This window comes from Lontra canadensis, unplaced genomic scaffold (genome assembly GCF_010015895.1).
Source record: "Lontra canadensis isolate GAN:19392208 unplaced genomic scaffold, GSC_riverotter_1.0 scaffold23, whole genome shotgun sequence".
In the NCBI taxonomy this organism is placed as follows: Eukaryota; Metazoa; Chordata; class Mammalia; order Carnivora; family Mustelidae; genus Lontra; species Lontra canadensis.
The window spans coordinates 18,155,555-18,168,186 of record NW_022631017.1 but is presented as its reverse complement, the minus strand read 5'-3'; the positions used below and the strand labels follow the sequence as shown (position 1 = coordinate 18,168,186).

Sequence of the window (12,632 nt, the reverse complement as noted above, 5' to 3'; positions counted from 1 at the left end):
GAGTACTGTGATATCTTGACTATTCTTATGCTACCAGAAAATTAATTCCATTGAATGCTAGCTTAGAAACAAATCTATGGAAATCTGTAAATCTACAGAAAACTTGCTTTTCTATTACTTGATAATATTATATTGAAACTGTGTTCATTTTTAAGGTTTTTTTTTGAAAAAAGGGAAAGCAAACTAGTTTTTCAATTAATATAATAGCATTTACACTAGGCTCATTGATGAAAGTATAATAAGATTCACTCATTTTATTTAGATACTTGACATGGGTAAAAGAGCCAGAAGTTGTTTGTAATTTTGTTTTAGAATATAAAATGCCCTTTATTTGACATGGGTCTAGCTCCAGTAGGCTGGAACTATTCCAGGCTTAAACATTTGCAACAGAATTTTGCCAGCAAAAAATTGGTTGATTGGGGTCATATTGGGAAAGAGAGGTGAAGTGCACATCTATTTGCATTCAGTAGCACTCCTCATTGCCTCAAAAAGTTACAGTTGAGGAACAGCAAAGAATGACTTAGAAACATTGCCATGAAACTATTAAATGTTGAAATAGCCACGTAATTTTAACTAAAGTTGCTTGTCTTTAATTTCATTAGGGTTCCATACAAATGTACATTTCTAAAATACTGAAATCTGTTAATAGTAAAGATGAGTAATGGAAAATTTGAATTGAGAAAATGTTAAAAAGCAGAAGGAAAATGCCCATGCCTCAGATTTTGAATGGCAAGGATTGGAGCTACAGTGACTATTCAAATGTAGATTAGAAAAGTGACAGTCATTTCCTTGTGCAGTTGATAAAACAATTAGCTTACCAAAAGTGCTTTTAAATCAGGATCCTAGTTTTGCTTTGGTTTAAAAGCATCTAAATATCTAACATCTGCAAGTATTTTATTTTTTCAAAATGGTAAATCACATGAGTTTTATCTTTTAGAGTCTGATGTACTTCAAAAGCTTTGTGTCTGACCTTTATTTTATTTCTTACATGGTTATCACTAAAAAAGAGAGAGGGCCTGATTATTGTAATATCATACTAGTAGTCTCCAGAGATCTGAAAGAGCGGAGAGAGAAATGATAGCCAGACAGAGAGGAAGAGAAAAGAAGATGCAGAGAGAAAATGACAATGGTTTGGGAAAATATATTTATCTAGGATGTTAAAAGATAAACTGGGGCATATTCAGCATGTTATGATTTTGAAGAAAAGTTAAATGGAACCAGACAGCACCAAACAGAAAGTGGTTATGAAAGCTCTGCCTATAGGAGTTAGAAGACCTTCATAGAAAAGAAGTGGAATCAAAGCAAGGCAGTTACTTGATGGGCTATAGCTAAGCCTTCACCTTATTTGGTAAAGGCTGGTTGACTGTGATTGGCTGTCCTTGGGTTTTGGTTTCTTAACCTTGAGGCATTTACCATTTTAGGTTTGGGTGTGCTCATCTTGGTTGCTAAAGCATTAGAACCATTTCAGTCTAATGACTTCCTTGTTTAATTAATTCAAATTAGGATTTATTGCTTCAGGAAGATTTGGCTTTTTTTTTTTAAATGATGTATTTATTATTTGAGGAGAGAGATAGAAAGAGCAGGAAAGGGAAGGGAGATAGAGGGAGAGAATCTTCAAGTGGACTCCCGGGCTCAATCTCAAAACCCATAAAATCATGCCCTGAGCCAAAACCAAAAGTCAGGCACCCAACCTGCTGAGCCACCCAGGCGCCCCAGGAAGATTTGGCTTTTCAAATGGGCTCATTACTTTTGAGGGAATATGTGTATCTGGGTGTGTATAGAAGGAAAGAACCTCAAAGGTACTTTTTCAACGTTAGTACATTTAAATACTATTTACATTTAAATAATAAATGGGACTCTGTGTAAGCTTTCCTCTTTCCCCACTATCCATAAACACTCAGTAATCAAAAATCACTCATTTAACTTTTAAACATCTGTTGGTTCTGTTTTGCACTCTGTGCCTTATTTCTAGAACTCCTGCCTTGGTTTCCTCAAGATTGTTGTATTAAATTTAAATGTATTAAATGTAAATGCCATCTCCTTCCTGTATCTTAAAAATCTCCTCGTCTATTCCCTCCTTTACCACGAGTGTTTATTGGTTTTCTAAACTTGGAAAAACAAATTTCCTTACTTCCCTATATCTCTATTTAGCTACTGTCCTCTTTTTTTTTCTCTCTCTCTCTAAACAAACCCCTCTGTTAAGAGATGATCTGAAACTATTCTATCACTCTGCTAAAATGTCTCAAATACACACTTGACTTCTTAATGAACACATTGAACAAATCAACAAATTGTGAACTTAAGTGTGAACAACTTGCACACTTTACATCTTCATCTTAGTTAAACCTTTAGCAATAGAGCTATTGACAGTCACATCCTTACTAAAACCTTATCTTCTTAGGACTTTTGTAACTCTCTTCTTTGGCACTATTTGTTTCTTGCCCCCATCCGACATTACCACCTTGTTCCACTGCTTCAGTTGCAATGACTTTGCATTACCCAAACAAGTGATATGCAAGCTGTCATCATATTTAGCCTACTTATCTTTAATATATGGATCTCAGTTTAATAATAGGACCAATCTTCTAAAATTGCGAGACAGTAAGGTTTAGAGGATAAAAGCAGTGACACAGTTCTAAACAATCGAAGCACATAAGGTATGTTTTAAAGAAAATACATTCTTCCCACCATGAGAGTCAGTAAAACTACTTTTATTTTGAAGGAAAAATGAATCTCATAAGCATTTTTATTTTCCTCATCCTTAACCTCAATCTCTCTCCAATTTTTCTAATTGCATGAGGTCATCAAGTTGAAGCACTAAACTCAAGATTCCTGCCGGAGGTAGTTGTGTTTCTTTCCAGGCCTGCCTCCTAGATTTTAAGTCCAGTTCATTTTCCAGGTTTTTAAGTCAGAAACATGGGACTCTTTGTAAGCTTTCCTCTTTCCCCACTATCCATAAACACTCAGTGATCAAAAATCACTCATTTAACTTTTAAACATCTGTTGGTTCTGTTCTGCACTCTGTGCCTTATTTCTAGAACTCCTGCCTTGGTTTCCTCAAGATTGTTGTATTAGCCATGTATTTTCTTTTTGCCTATAATCTTGCCTCTGTCTCCTTTTCATTCTGAGGCCAGAATGAAAATTGCAAATCTTTTTATTATTATTCCCCTATTAAAATTTTTAAATGTCTTCCTTTAAATATGAGTATGCATGTTGTCCCGATCCCTTGGCTCACCTTGCCTGCATGGGACAGCAGCTGCTCCTGCAGCAGCTCCAGCTCCTGACAAATCCTTCTTCAGCTTCTTCACTTCTGGCATAGGTGCACTTTTAGCATGATAAGGTCGACACCTTCTTCTCTTTGGAGAGGGAGTTTTAGAGGTCCTAAGACTGATGCAATTTCCAGTTTGTTCTCATGAATCTCATCTCTTCCCTCCCAGGCTCTGGATTTCCTTGCTCCCTCTACTTTATGTCCATATGTTGACCCAACGGGCTCTTCTTCTGCCTTCAGAACCTAACTCCACCTGCATAAGTAAAGATGTCTCATAGTGCAGTTAGTATTAGAAGTACAAAGGGAAGGGGTACCTGGGTGGCTCAGCCAGTTAAGCCCCTGCCTTTGACTCAGGATATGACCCCAAGGTCCTGGAATTGAGCCCAGCATCCAGCTCCCTTCTCAGCAGGGAGTCTACTTGTCCCTCTTCCTCTGCCCTTCCCCCTTGCTTGTGAGCTCTCTCTCTCTCTCTCTCAAATAAATAAATAAAATATTTTTTTTTTAAAGGAAGTACCAGGGAATTTCATGAATCCAAGTTTCCATTTCACTATTTTGAGGACTGTTCATTGAGGGTAAGGATAGCAAGTTCAAGGGAATTTCAACCTCTGTAAATCGTCTGTATGTTAAAGAGCCAATTGGAGGAAAGTTACTCAGAGAAAATTGGTTTTGAGGATGCATCATTTATGAAATTCAGGGCAGGTGCTTATATACAACTTTTTAAACATCCTATTTTTAAAATATATATTATTGAATATGGCAATAGCATAGTTATCACTCATTTGTGAAAGCACACATTTAAATAGAGCAAAATGAGTTTTCATCATATTATTTTCTTTATAGAAGCATCTGAAAGATGCTCTATAGAAATATCATGTTACTTCATAACTTAATTATCCAGTCTCAAATGAGTTGACTTAATATTTACAATTTCTTATTTAAATCACAAAGTGTTAAATAAATACAAAAAAAATTATTTTAACCTATATATTCAATTTCCAAGAAAATTTTCAACATACCTTGAATTCCACATTTTTGTCCATGCAGAGATCCTTGAAATGTTATTATATACTGCAACAGAAGTATCCAATGCAAAGCCTATACTATAGCAGCTGAATTCAATGTTCATTGGCCTCTATCTCTCCATTTTAATATTTCACTTTTATTCTTCCCAAATCCTTATTAGTTAGGCAGTTCCACTCCAATGAACTCTTCAGTGAAAATCATTTTTTTAATTTTTAAATTTTTTAGTATTTTATTTATTTATTTGACAGAGAAAGAGCAAAAGAGCATAAGCAAGGGGATCGGCAGGAAGAGGGAGAAAGAGAAACAGGCTCCCCACTGAGCAAGGAGCCCGATGCGGGGCTCGATCTCAGGACCTGAGATCATGACCTGAGCAGAAGGCAAACACTTAACAATGGAAATCATATTAAAGGAATACTATACTTGGATTTAAAGAGAGGATATTAAGAAATGAGCCCTTCTTAAAATATTTCTTGGGTGGAAAAGCTGTCTTTTAAAAAGCTGTGTTAGCAATGCATATCAGTGGCTTAGTTGGTTGAGCCATGGGCTCTTTATTTTGGGTCAGGTCATCATCTCAGGTCATGGAATTGAGCCCCGCATAGGGCACCTTGCTCAGTGGGGAGCCTGCTTCAGACTCTCAATCCCTCTGTCTGCCTCCCCGCACCACTCCCAACCCATTCTCTCTCTTAAAGAAAAAAAGGAAAAGCTATGTTAGTTTTTACAGATTATTATTATTCTGGTACAAAAAAATATCAAGTGTTGTCTCAGAACTGAAGGAACCTTACAAAAATATAGCTATCCTCCAGGAATTTACAATAGAAAATAATGGGAAGATTTGGAATTCAAATTAGTGTGTCTTTTACAAACTTCCATCGGCAGGATATAAATACACCTTAGAGATTAACTATGGAGGAATACATGTGCTATTTCAAACATTTCCTGAATTCTTGACTTTCTTTTATGTGTTATATTTTTCACATATTGGCTTTACTTTCATTTGAAGTGAACTAGAGAATAAGAAAACCATAAACTCATGGGAGAAAAAAGGCATATAAGGGAGTATAAGAAATTGAAAGCCCTTCTATTGTGATGATAAAAATTAAAGATGGCAGTTCTGACATCATTGAGTTCAACCAAGTTTAAGTTAAATGGTCTAACCCATGAGAAATTGTTTGAAAGTTACTTAAGACTGATCCTAAAATGCTTTAAAGCACAATGTCTTGAGTAAATGTCCCTTTGATAAGGACACTGACCTTAACAAGTGGATATAAAAGCATGTATTCTTGTTTGTAACTTCTTAAGTATCTGTACTTAGCATTGTCAATGCTGGAAACTCTGGGGCCTGAAGACTCAGAAGGCTATTAAGTTCATTTTGAGTGCTTTCCACTACAAATGTGTTCTGGTTAAAAATAAGCTAAATTAAATCAGGATTTTAACCTTACATCTTTAAAAAATTGTTGATTATTATAAATTATGTCAAACCTCAAGTCTAAAATGTTTAATAAGAATTTGTATTCTCTCAGTTGCATTTCTGATTATAAGAAACCTAAGAACACAGAGGAGACAACCATTGCTTTCTGCATATACTAACATAACATCTATATCTTTTTATCTTTTTACTTGTTTTACCTACTTATGTTCCCTTCTTCCCATCCTTGGGGGTAGCATGGGAATGAGAAACACATCTGAAGCTCTGTTTGGCACTGGTTAAGTTCTAGAGAATTCTGTTTACCCTGAACAAAGACCGAGTAATTTTCACAGTACTTCAAGTAAGAATTGTCATATGCTCAGAGCATATTAAATGATGCATGATTTGCTAATATTTTTCTTCACTTGATCAAATTTTCACTAACAGAAGCAAGAGTATTCCAGCACTTATCTACAATAAGAATGGAGAAACCAGTCACTTAAAATTGGAATTTTTTTTAGGTCTGGAAAATTGCTACTATATATTTTCAGAGAGTTTTCTTCACATATCAAAATTAGAAACACTTGTATAGCAAGCCCGTAAGTGGCAGCACGAGGTTGATTATATCAGGATAGGATATTGTACATAGTAAGTCCTGAATAATTGTCTTGAGAGAAGAATCTATTTCCTAGTCAATTTCATTTGGGTGCTCCTATGTTCAAAGTACACATATCAACATACATACAAATTGAATTTTTTCTAATTGGGGTAGCATTTGTGACACTTTGAAAAGTCCTTACCTCAGTTTAAATCCAAATATTTAAATGTGAATATTTCCTGGGAGGTAAGGGACAGTCACTAGTTCTTTCATGAGTCCTAATGATCACAAGACAATATTTGTAACAGTCTATATTCATGGAGCACCACCATAATGTTTGAGTTAAATGGCTCTAAAAGCTGAATTGATAACATTTACTATTTCCTTTACTCTGTCTTAGGTTCTTTACCCCAAGGAGTTTATATACAGGGAGTTTGAGTGAAGTTCAGTAAATACCATCTGGTGCAGGCAGAGACTCATGGGCAAAAGGGTCAGAAGATGCCTAGGATTCCTATTCAATCACCATCCCTTGGAATGGCTTCGACAAATGCAGATGAGCAAATCTGCCTCACCTCTGAGATGTTCTTTCCTCTGATAAGATATGCATGGGGCAATCTATAGTTGAGGGTAATTCATTTGGGAATGGGTACCATGCAGTGGGAATTTAGGACTCAGAGATGTAGAGGGATATGGAAATGAGTGTGGTGCAGTATGTGGAGACCTGAGTTGAAGCTGAGGTCATACACAGAGCTTGTTGCTAAGGGGAGGGAAAGCCTCTGCCCCAGCTAGAAAACTGAAAAAAGAAAAAAAAAAAAAAAAAAAGAAAGAAAGAAAAAGAAAAAAACAAGCAAAAATAAAACCTCTGGCTCATTCAAGATTCAAAGACAATCTTGCTTGTTTCTCCACGTTGACATTTATTAGTAATCAGGCACCATACTGTGTGCTTTGAATGTATTATCTCATATAATAATCACAACAATCTTGTTAGTATTATTACTCTTACTGTCCTTTTGCAGTTCAGCAAACTGAAGAACAGAAAAAAACATTTTTTCCCACTGTATAATACTATTTGCCAGAACTGGGTATATGGAATATAAGAAGGCTGAATATAAAGATAACAGGCATGAAGGGGTGACTGTAGAAGAGTGACTTTGGAAAAGCAACAGCATCAATGAATTTAATAGACATGGAAAAAAGCTGATCCTCTCAAAAACATACAGATATCCGTGGGGGGAGGACTAGGACTAGAGTGAGGTGAGTGACGCCCTCACATTGGGTGCAAAATGTAAGGACTTAGAAAAACTCAGTAACTAAGATGCATGATTCTTTAATGAGATATTTAAAATTTCAAAATTAATGCAAAAGTCTGCAATGAACAAAATACCAAGATTTTAAATAAAGACAGGATTATTATTACTATTTTTCCTTCTGTCTCTGCTTCCAATATGGCCTGGTATGGCATGAGGTGGGAGGCCTGAAGTTGAATGCTGTCAGTCTGAGCTCAGAACCCAAGCTTATAACTTTTATTTGCTGATGTTTATCAGGATTTGAAAGGTAAAGAAGAGTCTAATATACCTTAAAGAATGTAAGACTGATGGTTAAGGATAATGGTGAAAACATTGACTTGGTTCTTTAGGAGGAAAGCAGAGAAAATGACTAATGTTAATATCCCATGTATGTTCCCATTTAGAAACTTAAGTATCTGTATAGTTTGGCTTCAAAGACAGAGGACCAATAAAAACTGTATTTAACTTTAAACTTTTCCTTGCCTCTCTTGCCTCTCTTGGCACTCTTTTATCAGTGCCAAGAATCTAATTTCTGACCATAAGGAGCCTAGAGCAGTTTCCCCTGCATCTGGTGGTATATTTTTCTGTAAGAAATATAAGATACAATTAAAAGTGACTTGAACACTGAGAAACACTTCTTATCTCACATAACAGAAGCTCTAGAAGTAGGGCCATTATTCCAAGATTGGATAATTCAATGCATCAGCAATGTCATATGGACTCAAATTCTTCCATTTTTTAACCTTTGTCTTCCTCAGTGAATCAGCAGCTGTCTTTATGGTTATAAGGTGGCTACAACAGCTCTAGGCTTTTTGTTCCCATGCAACAAAGTCCTTGTTTCCCCTTTTAACATCACGAAAACCCCTCCCAGAATCTCTCATTGACTATCTGACTCTACAACCAATTGTGAATTCACATCTTTGTTTGTTTGTTGATAACAATATAGCAAAATCTCAGTTTTCTTATATTTGAAAGAGAGATAAAATAATATAGCTCCCTCATTGGGTTACTGAAAGGGAAATGTGGATTAACATAAATAAAGTTCTAAGAGTAGTATCTGGCAGGTAATACACACTCTCTATGTTAGCTACTATTGTTATTATGATGATCCTCAATGTAATATATTTAATTTAACTCATGGAAACATGAGAGGTAAGAAAATATAATTAAAAAAAATAAACTCCTCATTGGGGTGCCTGGGTGACTCAGTGGGTTAAAGCCTCTGCCTTCGGCTTAGGTCATGATCCCAGGATCATAGGATCGAGCCCCACATCGGGCTCTCTGCTCAGCGGGGAGCCTGCTTCCTCCTCTCTCTCTGCCTACCTCTCTGTCTACTTGTGATCTCTGTCTGTCAAATAAAAAAAATAAAATAAATAAATCTTAAAAAAAAAAAAGAACTCCTCATCAATAAAAGGTTTAGTTGCATGGTATAGTGTTATTCCCATTGATATAATTTGGATGTGATATCCAAGACAGCGAGTTAGAATTAACTTGAGGACTACTGTCTTATTTAATATACACCTATAATCTGTATCTATTATCTATATGTACATCTATATCCATGTTTTTAAGGTTGTTGTCCACATAACTAAAAATCAGAGGCTGCTCTCAAACCAGCAAAACTGACTTCATGAAAACATCCTGGCTTGACTATTTTAGAACCAGGCAATATACATGTCTGCAGAGTGTATATACAGTGCATTTAAGCACAAGGATAATTAAACCAATATCTATTTTGTTGAATTTTATTGTTAAGTTCCTCAGTGAACATTTAGAAAAAAAGGGAAATGGGGAAATGGTCTCAATCTAGTCAGATCATAAAAATCCCATTTGCTGTATTCTTCCATTAGATATAAAATATACTAGTGCTAAAAAATACATTTAATGGTGCCATTACAATCCAGTTCCTTACATACAGTTCTTTAAAATTTTTCAATTGCAATTATAAAATTCCATTTCATTTCTGTTCTCTAAGGTTTAATCTCATCATTCAGACTACCATATCTTGCTCAAATGAAATTCTCCAGAATGCAGTAAAATAAGATCCAAAGAGTAAAGTTATATTGTCACTGAATCATGGAGATAAATTTTCCTGAAACCAACATTTTGTAACTTGGCATCCTTGGATAGGCTGTGAATCCCGTGAAATAGAACATAAAAGTTAAAATTTCCCCAGAAATCCTTTCTCTCATATCACTTTCCCCCTTTTTAGTATATGTGCTGTCTAAGTGAGCGCACACTTTTCCCCTTTCTGTAGGATCTTACTCATCAGTGTAAAATGGAATATTCTTTCCATTTTAACAATGTTAAACAACGGAGAACCTACAATGACTCTAATGCTCTCCAAACATTGCCCAAACTCTGTCATTTACTTTATAATAAAATGCACTTACCACCTCTAAATTCTTCTGATTTGGTCTTGAATGTATTCCACTGAAATAGCCCTTTGAAGGTCACCAGTGACATCCTTATCATTAAATCTAAAGGTCTATTCTCTGTCTTCATCTTACTTGACCTGTCAGCAGCATTTGCCAGTTGAACCCTATACCTGTCCTCAAGACAATTTCCTCATTTGACATCTAAGACATTACACTCTTTTTTTATGCTTTTCTCTCCCTGGATGTGTGTATATACCTCTGTCTTTGTCTCTCCATCTCTCCTTGTCATAATCAATTGCTGGTTCATTCCTCTGACTGATCTCTCTGTACTCTTAAATGTTCATGTGCTCCTGGGTCCAATTCCTTGGTGATATCATTCAGTATCATGATTTTGGATACCTTCTATCCTCTACTAAACTCCTATGTTTCTACTTTCGGTTAAGACTTATCTTCTGTAGGTCATATTGGGGTGTACAAAGTCTACATCTCCACAAAGATGTCTAATAGGGAATCAAGTTTGATATGTCTAAAATTCTTGTACTTATATGAGACCCCTAAAAAACCCTGTTTCTCTCCAGACCTCCCCATTTCAACAAAAGACATTGCCCTTGTGCCAGTTTTTCATGCCAAAAACCTTGAAGTTATCCTGTACCCCTCTCTTTCTCTCACATCTAGGAGCCAAACTATAAGCCTATCTGATTATCTGTATCTTTTAAATACATTCAGAAAATGACCACACCTCTCTCTCTCTCTCTATCACACACACACACTATCATCCTGATAGAAATCACCATCATCTTTCCCCTTGCTTATTTCATTTGGCTTTTACTCCTCTCCCAGTTTCCAACCTGGCATTCTTTCAATCCTCAACACGGAGAATGAAGTTACATAAGTCAAATCACTTCATTTTTTGCTTTAACCTTCCAGCGACTTCCTATCTCCTTCAAAATAAAAGCCGAATTTTAGAATCCTTAATCTTTAAATAATTTCATATGTTGATATAATTCTATTCTTTTAAGATATCAGAGGGAGAAAAATCCCTGAAAAACTAAAAAAGTTTCTAAAATTAAGTAAAACATAAATCTAAAATTTAATTTAGATTGATGAAAAATCAGTTGCAATTTATGCCATAGTTTAGATATAGAGCCTCTTCAATCAGATATTAAAGGCTATCTCTGTTCCCTTAGAGTAATTTTCATGCAATTAAAATGAGAAGGACAACATTTTAGAAATACCTATTATGTCTATTTGCTTGCATTTTTATTTTTTAATCTTTCAGTTCCCAAATAGTTTCTATTTCTCAGGATATTAAAAAAAAATGGAAGATTTATAGACTTCAGTTTTTCCTAATTCTATCTACTAAAGTTACTAGAAATCTATATACTTTTAATTTTCAGGTACTGGGATGCCTAAAAAGAAAAAACAAAGTGAATCTAGCTGGAACCTGATATGAATACTACCTTGACAATTCCAGATTTTTACTGATACACCACAAGTTATAATAAATGGACCTATTAGTCTTACTTTAGTCACAGCTACTTAACATCTACTTGGCACTTATTGTTTGCCTAAAAAATTTACAGAGCTATCTTCTTCATGACACTTTCCAGTATAAGATGGGCCAACAACGATATCTACTGTTCCTGAGCATCCATAACATAGGGTGTATATTGCAATTTGAATAACATAGATATACACTATTTCAATCCATTCCTAATTTTGCCCTGTATTAAACTCTTATTTAGATTATAAACTTCTCCAGGACAATTTCTTCCTTGGTAACCCCATAGTGTTTTGTACCATAAGTATTCAATAACTTTTCTTTTTAATTGAATACACATGGATACTGTGACAAAATATAGTTTCTGTTTCTGAGCACCCCAAAAAATTGTAGCCAAGAGACATTTACATTTATAAAATTGACATGTTTTGTGTCAAAGGCACAAATCAGGATAAATGGCTCTTCTTAGTTTTTGGGGGGAATGACTGTAAAATTTTTCTCTTGTTTTGAATTACTTTTAGCGAGCTCTCTTTCCAAGATTGGCTCAGATCCTCTAAAACTTGTGAAAGATGCTGTGGAAGAAACCACGGACTGGGTCTATGGCTTCTTTTCTTTGTTGTCTGACATCATCTCGTCTGAGGGTGATGAAGAAGATGATGATGATGGGGATGAGGACGCTGATAAAGGTACAAAGAGCATAGAGACCCACCTAACTTCTCAGAACAATATTAGATAGGCATTATAATGGTTTGCTTAAGTTTAAACACAAATGAGCGCTAAACCAAAATGAATACGATTCTGAGGTCTAACAGCATTATTGACAGGCTGCCAAACTCAGTAAATAGGTCCCTATTTGGCTTTCATTTTATAGCTCATCTGTCATTATGGCAAAGATATCAGAATTAAATACTACCATTTGGGTAGGATTATAGTAGAAAGGGTCTACTATAAAGGGTCAAACTCACAATAGAAACTCACATCTATATGCTTCTTTGGGGAGAAAATAGTAGCTATTTCTGATGTTTATCTTTAGGAAGACTGAAATAATAGCAATAATTGATAGGCATATGTTCTATACATGTAAGTCATATTCATGATCAAATAGAAAGCAATTCTACTAAAATCGTAATAAAAAATAAACTTACTGAACCAAATGGAGGTGTAGAATGGAGG

At 35.3% G+C, this 12,632-nt stretch overlaps 1 protein-coding gene across 2 annotated transcripts in view; it reads left to right on the top strand.

Annotated features, from left to right (window-relative positions):
* Window positions 1-12,632, top strand: part of TRDN (triadin) — a 391,390-nt gene that overhangs the window by 64,478 nt on the left and 314,280 nt on the right. For both annotated transcript variants that reach the window (XM_032862438.1, XM_032862437.1), the window contains exon 3: window positions 11,981-12,145. In XM_032862438.1, coding sequence (XP_032718329.1) covers window positions 11,981-12,145 — 165 coding nt within the window. The remainder of the gene's footprint in view (window positions 1-11,980; window positions 12,146-12,632) is intronic.